This window comes from Lacerta agilis, chromosome 5 (genome assembly GCF_009819535.1).
Source record: "Lacerta agilis isolate rLacAgi1 chromosome 5, rLacAgi1.pri, whole genome shotgun sequence".
Classification (NCBI taxonomy): Eukaryota; Metazoa; Chordata; class Lepidosauria; order Squamata; family Lacertidae; genus Lacerta; species Lacerta agilis.
The window spans coordinates 12,292,725-12,314,035 of NC_046316.1; the positions used below are offsets into that span (position 1 = coordinate 12,292,725).

General features: G+C 47.5%; 1 protein-coding gene across 1 annotated transcript in view; it reads left to right on the top strand.

Annotated features, from left to right (window-relative positions):
- Nucleotides 1-764: 764 nt before the first annotated feature.
- Nucleotides 765-21,311, top strand: part of LOC117046574 (transmembrane protein 150A-like) — a 33,361-nt gene continuing 12,814 nt past the window's right edge. Inside the window, exons 1-5 of the mRNA XM_033148641.1 lie at nucleotides 765-1,007; nucleotides 13,543-13,590; nucleotides 17,824-17,895; nucleotides 19,415-19,482; nucleotides 19,962-20,089. Of these exons, the coding sequence (XP_033004532.1) occupies nucleotides 943-1,007; nucleotides 13,543-13,590; nucleotides 17,824-17,895; nucleotides 19,415-19,482; nucleotides 19,962-20,089 (381 nt within the window). The 5' untranslated portion in view covers nucleotides 765-942. The remainder of the gene's footprint in view (nucleotides 1,008-13,542; nucleotides 13,591-17,823; nucleotides 17,896-19,414; nucleotides 19,483-19,961; nucleotides 20,090-21,311) is intronic.

Here is a 21,311-nt window from a genome sequence, read left to right on the forward strand (position 1 = left end):
TAGCCTGGCCATTCCTTTGAGATGGTAATCACTTTAATTCCTGAGACAATGGGAAAGTTCCCTCACCCCCTCCTTCCTTGCAGAGAAACATTTTGTCAGTTTGGGAGTCAGAAATTGTTTCAGGGCTGTTCTCCTGCGCTGCTTCACACATGTGGACCATACACTTGTTTACATGTCTGCTTGGTACATTGAACAGTTATTATATAAGACCTTAATTTGTTTATTTCACTACAATTCCCATCATCCCTGACCACTGTTCTTGCTAGCTAGGGATGATGGGAGTTGTAGTCCAAAAAAAACAAAAAAACAACAACAGCTGGAGACCCAAGTTTGGGGTAACCCTGCGCCTGAACCAATGTTCTGTCTCGGTCTCGCGACAACTTTCCAACGCTCTCCCCTCACACGCGCATTTGCCAGGAGCAGCGCCAACTCAACTCTCTCTCTCTCTCTGGCCTTGAGTGGGGAGAGACGCGGAGCCTCTTCTGACGAACAAGGGCGCTTTCTGGCGCGCCGCTCGCTCCCCTTAGGAGCCCAGCGGATTTCCCCGGCGGGCGTGGAAAGGCACAGCCTCTCCCTTTCGCTGAGGCAACGACGAGCGCGCCCAGTGCTCTCCCTTCCAAAGACCTCTCCAAGCCGGGGCGGGCAGCGCGCGGAGACCAGCCCCCGAGGCGGGGTCGCCCCGACCCATGCTGGCCTCGCTCCTCCTCCTCCTCCTCGGGGGGCGGGAAGTTACGCTTTGGCCGCCGCCGTGCCGGAGCCCCGCCGACTTTGGCGCCGTCGTCGTCGTCGTCCCGCGCTCCAGTCAGTCCGCTGCGAAAGGGGCCGAGGGCCTTTGTAGGGGCAGGCGCCAGGCGCGCTGCAGCCGACTCCCTCCTGGCGCCCACCGGACGTTGGCTGGGCGGGCGGGCGAGCTCCCCCTGTCGGGCGCGCCTCCGCTCCAAAATGCCCGCCTGGGCGATCCTGCCCATCGCCTTGCCCGCCTTCAGCATCACCGGCATGTGGATCGTGTGAGTAACACGGGATGAGGCGGGAGGGAAGGGATCCTCGCGAGGGGTCGAGCGCGCCACGCTTCCAGCCAGCGGCGTTTGTTCCCCGCTTGCTTGCCCCGAGCGGCTCTGGGGGCTCCGGCGCCGCCGGGGGGGGGGGAGGCGAAGGTGGCGCGTTGCGTTGCGTTGCGCTGCGCTCCGGAGCCGTGGCTGCCGCTGCTTCTTGGCGGCTCCTCCTCCTCTGCCTGCCCGCGCCCTGGCCTGGCCTCTCTGCTCGCCCCTGCGCCCGCGAGTCTGCCCTCCGGACGGAGCCGGGGATGGCCCTCGCATCTCCCGCGCCTCAGCTTCAGAGCTGCTCGAAAAAGCGTCTCCGCTTCTCCTCCAACCCATGCAAGCCGGGGTGGAAGTGAGCCGGTGCCAGTGGAAAGTTTCAGGGCTGGGACCTGTTGGGGTGGGGGTGGGGGGTAGCATCTGCGTGGAAGGATGCTTTGCGTGTCGTGTGTTTGTGTATCGTCCACCCGGAAATGCGTCCAGCCTGCCACATGTTTCCAGAGTGCTGCTTATACAGTAGTGCGATGCGCGCTCCTCGTGCGCGCGCGCGGTGTCTTCCCGACGACCTGCTTATCAAGCATTCCTCCGGATTTGTTTTCGCGCAGTTTTGCGCACGCGTTGGGTGGCGTCCCGGGTGTGCTGAGCTTTGATTCTGATTTGTTTGGCCAGAGATGTCGGGACATTGCATCAAGCAATGAAAAGAGAAAGGAGATTCCCACAAAACATCAGGAATAACTCTCTGGCAGTAAGAGCTGTTGGACAGTGGAATGGTCTCCCTCTGGAGGTTGTGGTCTCTCCTTCCTTAGAGGTTTTTAAGCAGAGGTTTTAAAGTGCGCTTCTCCTCTGTCTCTTTCATTTACAAAGTTGATTTCCAAACCTTTGCAATGTTTGACGGAGAGTCAGTCAGCTACTGGTAAATTCCGTTTACTTCATCATGCAATTGGGTTAGAATTGTAGAGTTGGAAGGGACCACGAGGTTCATCTAGTCCAACCCCCGGCGAGGCAGGAAGGGATCTCAGCAAAAGCATCCGTGACAAATGGTCACCCAAAGGCAAGGTAACTGCTTTTTACAGAAGTGAAAGCCTTGCCAAAATGAAGGACTGGCAGAACAAGTGCAAACCAAATAATATGGCAAATCAGAAGGAAAGACAAAAGGGCACCCCTAAAGGTGCTTAGGCTAAATAATGGAGACTTCTTAAAAAATGCACCAGACAGGCAGTGCAGCTGTTAAGATGAAAAAAGGTGCAAAGGTGGGGGGGGGCGGGGAAATCACAGAACAGCTAGATTAATCCTTTTCCCCTGCCTACAGGGGGTTTAGAGACCCACAAGTGAACCATATTAGCACTGCGCCCAAGACATCCATGCAAAGGATGGGGCTATAGACATTTTCGAAACTGACAGGTTAAAACCCAGCTTCCCATGGTCAGGTGGCCTTTACACCCAAGGAGCTCCAGGGGTAGTTGGCTTCCTACAAGAGTGGAAGTTGCTCAGGGTTCCACTGCCCAACTTCAGAATTTTACAGGAGCTCTTGAAGTCTATACTCTGCTGCTGCACTATTTCAGTAGCTATTGCAATAAAAAGCATTGCTCTCAAAAGCCTAAGGAGGAGGAGGCCACCTAAGAACAAGATATATTCCAAGCCTCTATTAAAGTTGGTTCGGCACCCTTACTCAACAAGCCTGATTCCCTCCCTCTCCAACTGGACCTTCTTGCTATAAGGAAAGTGACATGAAAAGGCACTGGAAAGTGTGGCGGAACAAATTGCTTTGCCCAGTGTCGTATACCCTCCTGGAAAACGAATCGGAGCAAATGTTCAGTACGCAGCCAGTCACTGTCTAACCTCCCCACAAACTTTGCGCGGGCGAAATTGGGAAGCAATTGAAAGATTTTCCATATGTACATTCAGTGCCTCTGTTTTCAAATAACAGAATCCTTCACACAGGTCCATTACAGTCAGTTTGAGACGTTTTGTATTTGTTGTGGTAGTATTATTTACATAGTATATGAGTGGAGATTTTTTTGGTCCGCATCGCATGGGTAGGTGTCTTATTTTTGCTGGCAGAGCGAGAGATCAGAGAGCCCAAGTTATGGTTAGTTGCAGTTGATTGGTTGCAGGGTGTTTTGTTTGTGTGTGAGGGGTGGGCACCATTGGGTTAAGTTAGCCCTATTGATTCATATGTTGTTAGGGCAGGGGAGGGGGTCATTGTCTTGTTGTCCTTTGTATGTGATAAAGAGGAGCCACACAAGGGGGAAGGCCTCCTTTTGTTTGATCCCATGATAGATTCAGTCTGCTGATTAGTTTTTCCAGTAGGGCTGCTTGGTACCAGTGGTCCATGTTCACTCCCGAAAGGTCCCTCCAGTGTCTGGTAAATATTGACGCTTGCATTTTCCCCTGTTCAGGGGTGCCAACTTGAAAAAAAAATCGGGAGGGCGGACAGGTAAACTCCACCCCACATAATCTATCGCAAAACATGGCACACATACAGTTGAAACTTGAAAAATTAGAATATTGTGGAAAAGTTCATTTAGACTCATGACATGTAAAGTGAGATATGTCAAGCCTTTGTTTGTTATAATTGTGGTGATTTTGGCATTCAGCTGATGAAAACCCCAAAGTTGAGATTGTTAATTTGGGGTTCTCATCAGCTTTACGCCATAATCATCACAATTATAACAAATAAAGGCTTGACATATCTCGCTTTGCATGCCATGAGTCTTATCTCATATATTAGTTCCACCTTTTAAGTTGAATTACTGAAAGAAATGAACCTTTCCATGATATTCTAATTTTTTCGAGTTTCACCTGTACAGCATTTGAATGGCAATGCCCATCAACCGTGGGGCGGGCGGTGGAGGCTCAAATATTTTATTGGGGGGTGGCTGAATGTACCTTGGCCCCTAGGAGTTGGCTCCTGTGCCCCCCACCCTTTTACTGTTCCTGGGGGAAATACCCACAAAGTGTTTTGTTTTGTTTTTTAAACAGCAGCAGCAGCAGCAGCAGCAGCAGCAGCAGCAGCAGCAGCAACAAGAACACATTGTTGCCAAGAACCCATTCCTGATATTTCCTTGACCTCTTCAAAACATTAAGCCCTTCCCTGGAAACATTCACAATCGCCATTGTTTGCCTGGCTTGAGAGTAAATGCCTATGGATTAGTGGGATTTACTTCTGAGTAAGCATGCATAGTGTTGGGCTACTGGTTTCTCCTCGGACTAAAAGATCAAGCAACCTGTCTGGCCCCAGTGGGGCTCAGGGTTGCCTGTCACTGCCAGATGGCTGCCTTCCCTTGATTGGTGTGTTTGGTTAGCAGATTCTTCCAAGCTGAATCACTTTCCAGGCTTCTTGTCAATTCTGGACAATACAGGAGAGGCAGACAGTTGCCTCAAAACATTTGCGGTGCGTCAGGCAGGAAATCTGCATTGTAAAAATATGTGGCTAAACTAAATTACAACTGTCTGCCCTTTTCAGATATTCCGAAATGTGCTGCCTGAGGAAGGCTGCCTCAACCTGACTGATTGGTATCTTGTTGAATCTGTCTTGTTCGGTTGTAAGGAGGCAGTTGCCTGCTATCAGCTGCAAGACAACGCGTTTTGGGTTGTCTGGCTAGAGAGGGAGCAAGATGCAAATATTCAAATAGCTCCAGGTATATAGGAACACAGGAAGCTGCATTTCAGACCGTCTACCTCTGTATCACCTACACTGGCCGGCAGCGGTTCTCCAGAGTTTCAGATGATGAACAAATACTGTAATAAGCCCCCTCCCGAATGAATACCCAAGATGGTTCCTGAAATTCATTCTGACTGGGCAGATAAAATATAACAGATAGAATTCTGCAGGGTGTGTTGTTAGTGTGTGAAAACAGTCAAGCTCCAAGGAAGCCCAGGCAGCCACCTCCAGATGGTCGAGACGCCAGGCGTCATTCTGGTGCCTGGGCATCTTCACTTGGTTACAAGTGGCTGTTAGATAAAGGTAAAGGTAAAGGGACCCCTGACCATTAGGTCCAGTCGTGTCCGACTCTGGGGTTGCGGCGCTCATCTTGCATTACTGGCCGAGGGAGCCGGCGTACAGCTTCCGGGTCACGTGGCCAGCATGACTAAGCCGCTTCTGGTGAACCAGAGCAGTGCACGGAAATGCCGTTTACCTTCCCGCCGGAGCGGTACCTATTTATCTACTTGCACTTTGACGTGCTTTCGAACTGCTAGGTGGGCAGGAGCAGGGACCGAGCAACGGGAGCTCACCCCGTCGCGGGGATTCGAACCGCCGACCTTCTGATCGGCAAGCCCTAGGCTCTGCGGTTTAGACCACAGTGCCACCCGCGTCCCTAAGTGGCTGTTAGCCAGGTGGAAAATACGCCTGGCAAATTTGGAACACTGTTTCTGGTGTGTTGGCTGTTGCCATTCCCAGAGGCTAAGTAGAGTTTGCAGGAAAGTGGGCAAAGACTTCAGAGGGATTCACAAAAGTGAGGAGGGAGCGGGTAGGTTGGAGCTTCATAGGGCAAGGGATTCGCTTTGGGCTTGTTAATAAGCCAAACTACTCCCTGGTTTTTTGCAAGAAGCATCTTGGTTTATTTCTGAGTCAGTGTTGATACAAGCCATAGGTGACTTGCCCATCACTCCCACCAATATACTGTGCTGCAAGGCGTTTCTGGGGAGGCTCGCCAGAGATCCCCTATTTTATGTGGCCAACTTGCAAGCACAGGGGTTGTGGCCCAGGAGTATGAGAGCCCGTGGGGCCAGTTTTGGATGATCAGGTGCAGAGCTGTATATATACTTTAGTTTGTGGTGAGGTGACACCTCTTCTCCCACTCCGGGTGTTTCCTTAAGAAAGGCCTTCTGCTCCCCCACCCACACTTCCCTTCTGTTGATCATTAGCTGTTGTTTATTGTCTGTCAGCCCATGTGACAGCACTTGTATCTCAGCCAGTTTGCATTAATTTCGAGAACAGCGTTGCATGAGCTGCTGCCTCGAAAGCTCGTAAGGCAACCAGCAGGAGTTACAACGCTGGGAGTCCATGTCTGTTGTCCGTCAAATTCTTCCTGCTGTTTGGCTTGGGTTTGGTTTCTACCTGTGGATAGCTCAGCCTGTAGAGCATGAATCTCCTAGTCTCAGGGTCATGGGTTTGAACCCCATGTTGGGCAAAAGTTTTCCTGCCTTTCTGGGGCTTGGACTAGATGACCCTCGAGGTCCCTTCCAACCTTGTTTCAATGATTATCTAACTCCGCTTGCCAATCTGCAAAGCAGAAATACAGCGGCAGCTTCCGAAGGTGGTGGTTGAGGATACATGAGATAATGGAAGTTCCCATTGGCTTGCGAAGATCAGCAGGTGGTCACTGCCAGCCTGAGCTTCTTCTCAGGGATGCTACGCAACTAAAATACAGTTTTGGGCTCCTTAGAGGAAAAGAGATGAGGCAAAGATGAAGCAAGAGTGGCTTTGACATAGAACTGTTGCGTCCAGAAGAAGCAGATGATGAGCTAGGTTTGCAGACTGCACTTCCTTGCTTATAGTGATCCCAAAATATCACAAAATAAATAGCAGTTACAAAAATATACAAGGCCTGGTTTTTGGTTATGAGGTCCATGCTTTTGTTGCGCTGGTGTGCTGCTTTAGGGGCAAGTCAGGACAGTCCCTTCTGCTGCTTCAAGAGAGCTTCTGTTTTCTGAATTGGCTTCTTTCAGGATTGTGTTGAGTTCTACCTAAACAGGAGAGGCGCCCTGTTTCTCCCCGATCTTGACTTCTGCTGTGATACTCATCCAGCTCTGTCCATCTCTCCGTAGGTATTGCAAGTTCAGAAATGCTTGCAAATCCTTTTGCTTTGTGTTTCTCTGTCTGAATGTTTGCTGCAGACAGTACCAGCAAGGTAGCTTCCGGACGACCTTCTTATCAAGCATCCTGATTTGTTTACTGGGGTGGGTCAACTATTTATTGAGCATTCATTCTGATTTTTTTGTTCACAGGGAGTTTAGACCATGCTGAATCAAGCAAATGTTACCCATTGCACTTTTCGTTGCGTTTTCCTCTCACTTGGCTTTTCCACAAAATGTCCAGTGTTTTGAGGAAGTGAGTTTATTGCACAAGACTTCCCAACGAACGATAATTGCCCAGCCTGAGTTTGCTAGTATGTGTTTGAATGCCACCCAAAAATATCAACAGTTGGGAAGCACCCAGAGGGTGCTATGGGTGAAAGCGGAAGGTATCAAATACAGCAAATTCCCTCTGAGATCAGTGTTCCCAATTGGTTGGGTAGCTCTCATATCCTGTAGTAGGTCCTAGCCACTGAGGATTAAGTGCTATTATTAAGAACCTATGAAAAACCATAATAGATTTGTAGTTATGGCGGGTCTTTCATACTTCTCTTAGGGGCAAAATCCAAATCTTTTCATCAGGTAGCCTACAATGCTCCCCCCCCCAAAACATGATTTAGATCTTCTTGCAGGGGGCAGGGGGGGCAGTTGTGTAAGTAATGGATTTTTGTTTGGTAATTTCCACATACAAGGAGACAGGGCAAGATAATTTACTGGAAGAAAAAGGCCAGGTTCCAAAAATAGATAAATAAATTGTGAAAGTATTTCCAGGAGCCCAAGGGTGGGGTCTCAAACAGCAACCACTTTTTCTCATGTTAAATGTTAAATTGGTTTTGAAACTTGAGTGCATGATGTATGCATTTTATACAGAAAAATATGGGTTTGACAAGAGGGTCATGGACTCGGTTTTAAGAGATTATGTGCAAGCTATTACAGACCCTCATTGAAATTCAAATTTTGCTTTAAACCACATTACTATACCATACTTTCCAACATTTCTCCGACGAAAATAGGGGCGTCCCATTCCATAATGATCATTTATACCACCACGCATCTGACTGGGTTGCCCCAACCACCCTGGGCAGCTTCCAACATATACAGTATAATAGCATAATAAAACATTAAACTTTTTTTTTAAATAAAAAAACTTCCCTATACAGGATTGCCTTCAGGTGGCTCGGAGGGGTTGGATAATGTCATACCCTCCAACATTTCTCCAATGGAAATAGGGACACCCTAAGGAAAAGTGGGACATTCTGGGGTCAAATCAGAGAGACCAGGATGGCCTCTCTAAATCAGGACGTCCCTGGAAAATAGAGACACTTGGAAGGTCTGCTGTACAACACAGTAAAGGATGAAACGATAAACAGAAGCAATGGATGCAATGATGAGAAAGCAAGCAGAGCAGACTGGATGCTATGCTATGCTATGCTGTGCTTACACAAAGCAGGTTGGATGAGGACCGTAGATGAAGCCATGGCCTTAAGGAGAAAGGAAGGAGCCCTATGGGGCTCCAGCTTAGAATTCTGAATGTGGGCACCCAGCAACAGGAAGCCCCCCCCCCCAGCAGTACACCTGAGAAACTGCAGCTCCAGGCCCAGTCCTAGGGACCAATTACAGCATTTAGCCAATTGCTAGTTTCTCTCGCATGATTCAGGACGTCTGTGGTTTCGTCTAGGCTCCTTCATCCCATCCAGCCACTATTCCTCCATGTTAATTTGTTTGGCTGGCGGTGCCGGCTGCTTATTATACCTCAGCCATAAATAATGGAAGTGTGGTTGGTATCCTAGGATGAATGATGCTTGTACGTGGCTGGGCATGGTTTGAGCACTTCTTGGGGTCTTGCCCGCTGATCTCTTCCCCTCCCCCCCCCAGAAAGCTGCTATTTGAAGAATAAATTCTGCAAACTTGGCATTGGCCAAAAGCTATTCTGACTTCGAATCGTAGAATTGTAGCATCGGAAGGGACCATGAGGGTCTTCTAGTCCCAACTCCTTGCAACGCAGGATTCTCTTGCACAACACAGGGCTCAAACCCACGGCCGTGAGATCAAGAGTCTCATGCTCTACCAAGTTGCATCATGGTAGTGCCAGTTATGTTGTCTTCCTGCCTTTGCCAGAGAGTGAAGGATGTGGTAAGGGAGCTATGAGTTTTGTTTAGCGGTAGGGGCAGCCAACGTTCAGAGCTGGTCGCGCAGTCTTGGATTTCTCGGACCTATAAGTAATAAGTAAGCAAATGAAAAGTAGGCAAACTCGGCCCTCCAGATGTTTTGGGACTACAACTCCCATCATCCCTAGCTAACAGAACCCAGTGGTCAGGGATGATGGGAGTTGTAGTCCCAAAACATCTGGAGGGCCAAGTTTGCCTATGCCTGAGCCATAACATCATAGACTGGGGGCTGCCTGTTATTTTTTTATTTATAAATGATGTGAATTTAAGCAAACAGAATGTTGCGGAGCGTATAATTGGGGTGCGTGCTTGTGGTCACTTCAGACAACCTGTTTACTGAACATCCAGATTTATTTGGACAAAGTTTGCAGGTAGGTTAAATGTTTATTGAACATTCATGCAGGTTAAATGAGGTCAAGTCAAGCAATGGTTACCCCACACTTTCAGTAAATTTCCTAACCCCCTTTCATACTGCAAAAAGTCTCGTTTTTTGCAGATAGCGGAGAAGCAGGTTTATTACATAAGAGCCCAAATCCACCCTGATTGTGCAATGCCCACTTTCTTGTATGAATTGAAACCCACCCACAATACGGTGACAGCCTGGAAGTGCCTGGTGTTTCCTGTTTTAGCCTGTGGCGAAGAGAGTTGAAAAAAACCACACAACCCCATAAAAAATGGGTTGTGTGCTCTAATTTGGCTCTTAATTCACAAACAATTTTGTTTAGATTTTAAAATTTTAAAAGTGCAACCAGTCTGCATGCAAGTCAGCAAGCGCTTGAGTTAACTGGGTTTGGCCTGGGAGGAGGTCTGACGGTGGCTCGATCTCTGGGTTGGAATTTCACAGTGGGTTACTTTACAGGGCTTCTGAAAGCTGTCCTCCTCCTCACAACAGGGTGCAACAGTAAAGTATATCGGAGGGTTATTGTAAGCTACTCTCAGCCGTGGTGGTTGTAGTGAAGGCCCAGAATCCCTTGTGCTCCATTTTGCCTTGGCAAAAAAGGTCACATCCAGAGGCACGGCGTCAGTTGCTGACAACCGGGGTGGGGGGTGGGTCCACCAGCCCTTGCCACCGGAACGACCCCACCCCCTAGCGGGGCTGTGCTGAGCCATCGGCCTGCCCACACAGAGGGGATCCCGGCTGGCCAACGCAACTCTTGATGGGCAGAGAGGAACATCGGGCCACTCTGCGGTGGGGGCACCTGGCTTGTGCCCGCTCAAAAATTGTGTACGCCCCCCCTGACACCCCCCCCCCATGCCATGCCCCTGGTCACGTCTCCCCTTGAATACACAAACGTACAGGGTAGGTTCTGTCTGGCGCTACTCTAGCCCATCTTCCAACAACCAAAAGGTGCCAAACCATCTCCCTGAGTGATGTGACTGACTTGTGAGGAGCTGCTGCCTTGCCACTCTGGCAGTCCCAGCAAGGCGCTTCCCCTCCCTGATCCACTCTTCCCATTGTGTTTACTCCGGTGGGATATAAATGAGCTGCTACACGGGTTGCGCTGTGGTCTAAACCACTGAGCCTCTTGGGCTTGTTGATTGGAAGGTCGGCGGTTTGAATCCCCGTGATGGAGTGAGCTCCCGTTGCTCTGTCCCAGCTCCTGCCAACCTAGCAGTTTGAAAGCACACCAGTGCAAGTAGATAAATAGGTACTGCTGTGGCGGGAAGGTAAACGGTATTTCCTTGCACCCTGGTTTCCATCATAGTGTTCCATTGTGCCAGAAGCGGTTTAGTCATGCTGGCCACATGATCTGGAAAACTGTCTGCGGACAAACACCGACTCCCTCGGCCTGAAAGCGAGATGAGCGCCACAACCCCATAGTCGCCTTTGACTGGACTTAACCGTCCAGGGGTCCTTTACCTTTTTACCTTTCAGATTATAATTTTTATCAGGTAGTAATATCAAAAAATTTGAGCCTATGCCTTTGCACCCAAATAGAAAGAACAAAATAAATTAAATCCTTCCAGTAGCACCTTAGAGACCAACTAAGTTTGTTCTTGGTATGAGCTTTCGGGTATCTGAAGAGGTGTGCATGCACACGAAAGCTCATACCAAGAACAAACTTAGTTGGTCTCTAAGGTGCTACTGGAAGGAATTCTTTTATTTTTTATTTTGTTTTGACTATGGCAGACCAACACGGCTACCTACCTGTAACCAAATAGAAAGGTTCCGCTCACCTCTTGCTTTTCCAGGGTGCTGAAATTTAGACGCTTCTTTTCTTTGTTAGGTTTTGACAGAGGCAGAAAAGGATTGCTGTGCTTAAAAAAAATCAAGTGCATGCAAATATATATGGAAATTGGGACTTGCATTCTTTCTCCCACAGCTCAAACCTGGCTTCACCCAACCCCCTGTTTTTGGAAACAGATTTGCTGGCCAGCCTTTCTCTCTATTATTATTCAGGCAAACAGTTTGCATTTAAAAATAATTATTTTAAGTACAAAGTCTGTCAGTTTGGGCTTCACTCAGTTTTCTCTCCCCTTCTCTCTCCCCCCCCCCCCGTCTTCGTTCAGTTCACCACATTTCTGCATCAGTCTGGGTTTTTATTTTGAAAATGAAAGCAAAAAGGTGTGAATTGATTAATACTGCTGTTAGATAATCAGCTAAGAATGCGGGATCTTAGAAATTTGTGATTTGGTGGACGCTCCCTAAACGTGCTGATGGTTATCATGCCAATTAACAATGTTCAATTAAATGGAAAGGACAGTCCTGTGGCAGTAGTGGTGAGCAGTACGTATGTGGATTGCCTTTCTGCGCGTTGTCCTGCTTAATGCAGGGTGTTGGGGTCGGGGTCAGGGAAACCTTGGACCCAGATGTCAAACACTGACCCCTGACCTCACTTATTTGGCCCTTGGGACTCTTACCAGGCCACGCCCTCTTTCCCTGAGCCACACCCCCTTACTGGCCTTGGGCTGCAACCTCCTGGAGTGCTTTTGCCTGGTTGGAATGTTTACTTGACCTCTGAACCTGGCTCCTTGCTTGTCTGGATGGAGGATACAGAGGGATGTGCGACTGGGTCTAGAAACTAGCCTGCTGTACCAGGGTAGAAAATTGTATTCATTGCTCCACCCACCTTTTGGCCCTGACCCCACCCACTGCTGGCATGTGGGCATGGCTGCCCAGAAGCAAATGAAACCCTGGGGCTGAAAAATCTTCCTTAAAAGGTTGCTAACTAAGGGGTGGGGAAGCATATGGAGCCATTCTTGCCTGGGATGCATGTCGGACTCTTATCACTAGACAAACACTGCCAAGCAGATAGTCATTTGCCTGAGTCTGGCAGGGGAAGGCGCTGATTCCAAGTGCAGGGGTGGCCCCCCACCTTCGCTGGAGTGAGGCAACAGACAGACGATGCTATTTCTCCAGAGTTCATCAGCTCTTCCTTTCTGTTGGAGGACAGCAATGCATGCCAGCCCAGCTCCATTAACATGTGGACACCAAAATTATGGATCCCCCCGAAACCGATGCCAAAGCTTACTGCTGGTTTTACGCTGCAAATCCCGTGTTTCGTGCTGTGCGCGCACTCCCCCCCCCAAGCCGAGTAATTGACCAGCAATTCGGGGTCACAAGTAAATAGCCAAAAACCCAACCTTTTCCGTTGGACTCCATACCGGTGCCAAAGTTGTGTGCTGGTTTTGTGCCACAAACCCCACTTTCTGTGCCATCCCCCAAACTGTGCAATTAACACTCAAATCAGGGGACACGGGTACAATCCCAAACAGTGTTCGAAACTCCCATTGTTCTAGGTGCATTTTGCGACAGGGAATTTCATTAGCGCGAGCTGTTTCTGAGCTCTGGGCGCAGTACTGCGCCTAAGGTTTCAGATTAAAACTGCAGAGTGGAAGGAATGGAGGACCCTTTTCTGCCACCCCACTTTCAGCTACTCTCTGAAGCCCAGAGAAGAGGCCCTCTTAAGAATATTAGGGGGATGGGCAGGGGAAGGACTAGACCATGTGAAAAACGAATGTAATATTTTAGCTGCCATTTATTCATTTTCAGCTTTGTGTTAAAAAAGTGCTCCTAGACGTTCCGCTGTTGCGTCCATAACCTCGGGTTTCAGGTGCCATTTAGCTCCTAGCTTTCATATCTCCGTATCTTAACACTGACCCCAAAGCCCAACCATTGACTGCACACTGGTGTGAAAGTTGCGTGCTGGTTTGGTGCTGTCAATGCAGCTTGCCGGCCCTCTATCCTTAACACACCTGTTGCTCCCAGGTGTGATAGAGGATGCTACCCAGTTGCCTAGGCTGAACTGCGGTGCAGCGTGACCCAGATTGCCTCAAAATCTCTACCAGTCCACTTTATAGATGGGCAGCAAAGGTTAAGAGAAGTGACTTGCTGAAGGCTACACACCGAATCTGTGGTTGAGGAGGCTGGAGTTTGAAGACTGGCTCCCACATTTGGCCCGAACACCCTGTTTACTGTGCATTCTGAATGAACACCTGAGCATGGGGGCTGCTCCTAGGCTGCAGGGAACTGAGAAGCAGCCGTTGGGTGTTTGAGGAGAGCAGACACGATCACTTCTTTCTTTTATTCCCTACAGGTATGCCATGGCACTGTCCAACAATCACATCTGCCCAGTCCATAATTGGTAAGAGTTCTTCCTTCCTTTGCGCAATGGCATTTGTTGGTGGATGTGCCTGTCTGTGTGGGTTTTCCTGGGCTGTTTCTCATCTCTTTCCTCATTTGCTTGTATTCTGCTTCTAGCCAGGAGGAAAAAGACATTGATCTGGCGTTTAAAGCACAAGATGGTACGGTTTACTTAGACTCTGTGCTTGCATAGTCTTTTATTTATTTTTTTCCAACCCAGATGATGTAAGTAGCTAAAGAACTCTAACTATGAAAGCCTGAAGATGTGAAAGTTTGCAGTTTTGCCAACAATTGCATGGTGCATTAAAAGCACAGAGTCTGCCCACCCACTGCATTACAGGGTTTAAAAATTAAAAAAACAACAACACTTGGGGGTCTTCATGCTTGTGGGGGGAAAGGGAGGCATGCTAGACAGTTTCACCTTAAGTGGTGTTGAACCTCCAACCTGCAGGCATCGTAATTCAGATTGTTTTGGCCAAGCCCTGCCCGTTTCCCCCACACTTGATGTCATATACAATGATGCCTGGTATGGTTTGCAGGGATCAGCCATCAAGCCGGAGTGGCTTGATTTCAAACTCTGCCGGCGAAGGGTGTGCAATGTACAGGTGCTGCTGATCAGCAGAATGTCGGCGCTTGGAAATACATACGTGTGACTTTGCCCGTGTGGTTTGAGTTGAAACTGCAAGGGCGAAGGAATATGACACCATCCTGATGTCAAGAGGATTGACAGGTAGGTGGGTTCAGTCAGAGTTTTTCTTCTTCTAGATGGGCCACTTTCCCAGGTAAATAGGACTGGGCGAACAGCTGCTTTTCCAGCACTCTGTCATTACAAAGCACATAAATTCTATTCAGCGTAATGTGATGACAGTTTGTCCCCTCGGTTGAAAATTTGGCATGGGAAATCTTCGTTTCCGCTGGAGAACAGCCTGTTTCTCTGGGGACTTCTCATTTTGTTGCTGTGTTATTTTAAGTCGTCAAATAGCTCCAGTGGGAAATACCAGGAAAAGTGATCTCTGCTCCATTTTTTTTGTCATCCTAGTTATTTCATAGAATCGTAGAATTGTAGAGTTGGAAGGGACCCTGAGGGTCATCTAGTCCAACCCCCTACTTTGCAGGCTGTGTCCCTGCTCCAACTATTGGAGCATTCGCCTAGCCTTATTAATTATTATTATTTGAACAAATGTACCCCCCTAGACACCAAAAGGGTGGCTCAGCTCAGTTGGTTAGAGCATGGTGCTGATAATGCCAAGGTTGCGGGTTCGATACCTGTAGGGGGCAGCTGCATATTCCTCAGGGTCCCTTCCAACTCTACAATTCTATGATTTCTAAAAGGTTCAATGCTCTTCCCACTTTTCCCTCTTGCCCCACCCACCATTGGCATGTGGATACCGGAAAATTTCCCAGAAGGAAGTGTGGCTCTCAGGCTAAAAACGGGCCCCCAATTCCACCCTAACTAGTTATCGGCATGGTGGGGGAGGCTAATTCTCACTGCAAGGCAGCTTGTGGAGAGATGGACCTTATCCCTTCACCTACCAGTATGATTCCCTCCCATGCAACTAGGAAGGCACCAATGAATTGTCCACACCCCAGTCTATTATGTTTGGCAATTGGGCTTGTGCAGGAGTTCAGATCTGGCACTGACTGGTTGGTTGTTGTTTTTTAATTGTACATAAAAGCCTTTAAAATTAGTTTTGATACAGCCAATATTTTTTATTACAAAGGCTTCTGTTAGCTCCCTTTGAGTTGAATTTGGAGTACAATTCTGCCCCGTTTTTCACAAACCTCGGCACAACTGTCCTTGCATTTTTTTTCAAAAGTAGTCAATGATGAAAATTATTCCGGAGAAGTCACAGGCTGGGAGCTGAGTTGGAGAGATAGCAGGATGTGTTTCTTGGAAGCAATTCGTGGCCAAGCATTTCAGCCAAGAAAAAGACTTATATTTAGTTTGATATTCCGCATTTCCAGCTGGGAAATAGCTGATATAAAATATGGATGCACATACTTGCCCTGGAAAAGAATCCACCAAGTTTTCTCAATTGCTTCTGTCGCATAAACAGGGGAGGGGTGTGTGTGGAAATTATAATATTGAGCTGGGCCAAGAATGCTGTGGTTTGGGGGAGGTCAAGGAGGGAGAGAGGAGGAAGGAGGTTGCCACTGTTTGTGTTCTTGCCTTTAAATAAGTTCAGGGTGTAAACAAAAGAGAGCTTAGGAAGGACGTGGAGAGACACCAAATGTCATCTGTCTGGTTTTGTGGGGATGGGGGTGAGGCATAGGAGAGAATTTGCCATTTTAACATGCACATTTCTGAGCCGGTTCAAATGAAAATATTCCCGGCGGTATCTGTCTCTTGCTAGACTAGAACCTGAGAGAACAGGGTTCAGATTTCCACTTGGCCATGAAGCTCACTGGGTGAGCTTGGGCCAATCACTGCCTGTCAGCCTAACCTACCTCACAGAGTTGTTGTGAGGATAAAATGAGAAGGGATCAAGCATGGGGGTGTCTACATTCTTGATCCCCACCTGCCCAGTTTTCCAGTAATGCTCTCATGACATCTTTGCTTGAATAGCTCAGTTGGTTAGAGGCCGTGATGCTGATAATGCCAAGGTTGCAGGTTTGATCCCCGTATGGGACAGCTGCATATTCCTGCATTGTAGGGGGTTGGACTAGATCATCCGCAGGCTCCCTTCCAATTCTATGATTCCATATCCGAGCCTTTTGCTGCAAATCATTTGTATGGCAGTCCTTCCAAATGGATGCAATCAGGAAAACCCTTGTTCTGCTCTGCTCATTCTTCCTCCGGCAATCCTGTCATTCAAAAACAACAACAACAACAACAACAACAACAGGGCTTTTAGAGGAGGAAGACCAGAAAAAATATTGTTTATCTTGTTTCCTCCTCTAAAAATGAGGTGCGCCCTATGGTCCGGTGCGCCCTATGGAGCGAAAAATACGGTAACTGTTGGGGTCCGTTACCTTTACCTTTAAACACAAACACCCACCACCCTTGGCCACTTCTCAACCAGTAAGGTAAGGTCAGACCCGCAGCCATCAAAACGATAAAGGAATTCTAAAGCACCCTTTAGTGAATGGGACAAAGAAACAAGAGGCCTCTTTCATTGGGGGGGGGGAAGACTTTCAAGAAACTGGAAGATCTGTTTCAGCAAGTCAGGCTTTGTTTCCTCTCCCCACTTGAGGTTTCCCCCTTAGGGCAAAGCCACCTTGCAATTTCCCGGGAATGGTTGCATCCTCCTGGCCAAACCTGTGCATGAGTCATGTCTATTCCAGGGAAAGCTCTCCCCCTCCTCTGGGCCATTTGGAGTCTGTTGAACTTGTGGCTCACTTCCACTTTCCAGAACCAGCTGCAGAAAGGCCTGCTTCTGTTGCCTTTGAAAGGGAGGTTCTCCACCCTCATTTGCATCCGATCTGTATTTCCGATAAGGCATCTGAGGATACAGGAGCATTTGTTCTGTTTTGTTTTGTTCCAAGAGCTTCCAGGAGTGCTAACCCAGTTCACTATGCTTGGGGTTATTTGCCCGATGCAGAGCAGTATCTAGGCAAGTTTTAAAACGCCAAGCTTCCATCAAAATGCCCACGTGAAGAGGAAAGCCTTTGTGGTACAGGAAAAAATGTCACTGTCAGCACCGGGCAAGCTTCACTTGGGACAGCTTCCGATGGTGAACTGAAAAAAAACTTCCCTAGTTGCCACCCTCCGAACCTCTCTGGGAGGGACACACAGATAAGGGCCTCAGACTAGGTTTATATGTTTGAGAAGTCTTTGGGTCTTCAGAATCCGGCCTTGTCCCTAATTTTGTTGCTCTCCTGCTGCATTCATTCAGTGGTTGCAAATTTGAAAAGAGGTGCTCTTCGCAGCCATTCTTCATGGGGATAGATAGAACGTTTTTAAACAAAAAAATTGGGATTCTTAGAATTCCATGCTTGCCCAGCCGTTGTGTGGCATTGCAGAATATCTTTCCTTGGGAATGTATATCTAGTTGGTGAGTATGCTGCTTCCTGGTTCTTTGTACTCTCTGCACCTGTAATTCATTTTTGCTGGCCCATAGAAGTGATATTTGGGGGAGTTTTGGGCCGTTTCTAGACAGGATGGCATCTTTCTGAATTGACCCAAACTCATTCTTCTGTTATTCCTCTTTGGGGGGAAAATAAATTTAAAAAATCGTTTGCATTGCTTAGTGGTGCAAAGCCTTCATGTAATGCGCTCTGCTTTCCTTTGCAGGATTTATAATCAGTCTTGTGAGCTGGATAGCCCTATTTTCTGCTGTACGTTGGATCATATCCCTCTTGTCAGGTAAGGAACGCTATTCCTTGCTCCCTGGGGCTGGTTGGTGGGTGATGTCTGGAGTTCAGAAGCAGCCTTGTAGGCCAGGTATGCGTAATTTCAGGCCAAATATAGCCCTCCATTCCTATCCAACTGGCCTTCAGAACTCTCCCCAGGCCACAACTTCTCCTCACCAGCCCAGCTCTGCATCCTCTTCACATGTTTTTGCCTGGCTGGAGTGTGTCCTTAAATTGTACTATTGCTTGCTTGACCAGATGATTGCTGGGGCTAATAATAATAATAATAATAATAATAATAACTATTTTGTTCCCTGTCCATCTAACAAGGTTGCCCCAGCCACTCAGGGCTGTTTCCAACAGAATAGACAAAAGCACAATAGAACACCACACATTAAAAGCTTCCTGATACAGAGCTGCCTTCAGCCTTGAAAAATCGTGTAATGGTTTATCTCTTTGACATCTGGCGGGAGGGCGTTCCACAGGGAAGGTGCCACTATCGAGAAGGCCCTCTGCCTGGTTCCCTGTAACCTCACTTCTCGCAGTGAGGGAACCGCCAGAAGACCCCCAGAGGTGGACCTTAGGGTCCAGGCTGAACAATGAGGGTGGAGATGCTCCTTCAGGTATACAGGTCCTATTTATAAAAGACCTAAGCACAAACAGTTGGGCCTGGTGAGCACTCGATTGTTCCCATCCCCTATAGTTATAATCCGTGGGTTGCCATCTGATTTTATTCTGCTCCAAATTTGATTTTAAGCTGTATTTTAATCAATTCAAAATAAAAAATTCCTTCCAGTAGCACCTTAGAGACCAACTAAGTTTGTTCTTGGTATGAGCTTTCGTGTGCATGCACACTTCTTCAGATACACACACGAAAGCTCATACCAAGAACAAACTTAGTTGGTCTCTAAGGTGCTACTGAAAGGAATTTTTTATTTTGTTTTGACTATGGCAGACGAACACGGCTACCTACCTGCAACTTTTAATCAATTGTTTGATTTTTACCTTTAATGTAATCACTCTTTGATGTTAGCCGCCCTGAGTCCGGTCCTGGCTGGGGAGGGCGGGGAATAAATAAATAAATAAATATCATCACCACCATCGTCATCATCATCAAAGAGTGATTAACAGCACATTATAATAAATGAATCATTGAGAAAGGAAAATATAATGTGGCTGTTGCATGCAAAGATTGTAATATGCAAGAGTAAAATTAATTACAATTTAAACACTGCTGAATTGTACATTGCCCCTCCCTCATTATTTAAATCTTCCAACATAATCTTAGCTGTCCTAACTACATGACCTTTTAAGAGTTTATTTACCAGGCCAGATTGAAATTCCAGGCTAGAATATAAGATCCAGGAAAATCTGAGCAGAAAACTATCCCAGGCAAACTTGGTTTTCATGCCACAGTGGGGACTAAGTGTTTGACTGGGGTGCCAAAATTCCCCGGGATTGTTCTCCTTATCTGGTCTTATGATACCCATGAGATAACATGCTTTGATACCTTCTCAATGTTCTCCTTACAGCAAGTGTGGTACCTTCCCCCCAGAGAGCTGCTTCTTCAGCCTGATCTGCAGCTTGGGCTCATTCATGGGTGAGTCGGTTTGTCCCCAAGCAAATGTTTGGATTTGTTTCGAAAGAAAGAAGTGTCAGAGAACAAAATATAGGGGTGTGGGGTGGAATGGGAAATTGTGAAGGAGTGGAATGGTCTTCCTGTGGAGGTTGTGGGCTCTCCTGCCTTGGAGGTTTTGAAGCAGAGGTTGGATGGCCATCTGCCATGGATGCTTTAGCTGAGATTTTAGACCCTGAGTACTGGAGGTGTTTTGCTGGTGGTGTTGGCATGCTTTGAAATAGATGGATAGATAAGCCAAAGGCTAGGAATATCTTTCTCTCTTTTTAGGCATTAGCTGCCCTCATACATTTGGTACGAGTTGCAAGAACTCATTTGGTGGGGCATCAACGTTCTTGCTCTTTTCCTGGCTTACGATGGGGCAGAAATGCCGGTCCTGTGTGCAAGTTAGGTGGAGGCTTTTCAGGCAATGGTTGAAGCTGATTCTTGCTTCCTTTTCCTAGTGATGCTGGTTGGCCTGCTGAGATATGCGCACGTTATAGAGCATTACGGCTCTTCCCTTCTCAACACTTTGGGGCTGGCTTTAGGTTGGATCTGTGCAGCTGGCCTCATTATGGTGGGCAACTTCCAGGTAAGACGACTGACTCCTCCGTTTGTGTAAAGTGTGGTAGGGAATCTGTGGCCTTCCAGGTGTTGTTCGATTGTAACTTTCATCACCCCTGCCCATCGGCCATGCTGGCTGGGAATGTTGGGGGTTGTAGTCCCAGAACGTCTGAAGGTACACAAACTTTCGGTCCCTGATATAAAGCCTTAAGATAGGAGAGGGCAGTTTGAATTTAAAGAGGAGAATGCATGTGTCTTACCTAGGATGCTCTGCTTTTGAGTATCACACAACAGTGGCCTTGATTACCTAGTCTGCTTATATGAGCATTGTAGAGATATTTTATGTTATTTTTAGATAATTTCTGTGTTGTGCTATCACAGAGTGAGTGGGGTGAGATGTTAAAGTCAAGTGGCATGTCTATATTTCAAGAGATAGATTGAGGATTAAATCTGTAGATTAAAATTAAAACTTTATCCATGTGATGGGAGAAATACAAAAGTAAGCAGGCTGTGAAACCTTTTTACTGGGGTAAAACACTTACCATATATACTTGAGTATAAGCCTAGTTTTTCAGCACACTTTTTGTGCTTTAAAAGCTGCCCTCGGCTTATACTCAAGTCAACCATTCCTTAAGAAGCGTACAAGAACGGTGGTTCTTTACTCTCCCCAGGCAGCTTGTTCCATTCCTGAACTGCTCACATAAATGCAAACTTTAGACCCCAGAAGGCAGAAAGCCTATCAGTTAAGGAAGTACTGAAACCCCACAGGTGCTCACTTTCCCTGGCTCCTGCTTAAACAGGACAGGATCCCAGCCTTCTCTGTATAACACAAGGGAACATTGTGCTGTGGGTTAAACCACAGAGCCCTAGGGCTTGCTGATCAGAAGAATGGCGGTTCGAAACCCTGCGACAGGGTGAGCTCCACAGCAGCAAAGGAGGAAGAGGAAGGAGCAGCCCAAATGGCTGCTTTGGGCTGCTCGTTCCTCCTCTACCACAGTGGCAAAGGTGAACCGGCTTATACTTGAGTCAATAAGCTTTCCCACATTTTTGTAGGGAAATTAGGTGTCTCGGCTTATATTTGGGTCGACTTATACTCGAGTATATACGGTATATGTTTTGTGGCTTACTAAGGTTTAGAAATTACGCAACTGCACCTTTTAATCCCTTTTATTTGTGGCCTGCTGATCTCCCCCTCTTCACCCCCGTTGCAGAGAATGAACCACACGTTTTTAGTAAGATAAACAAAAATG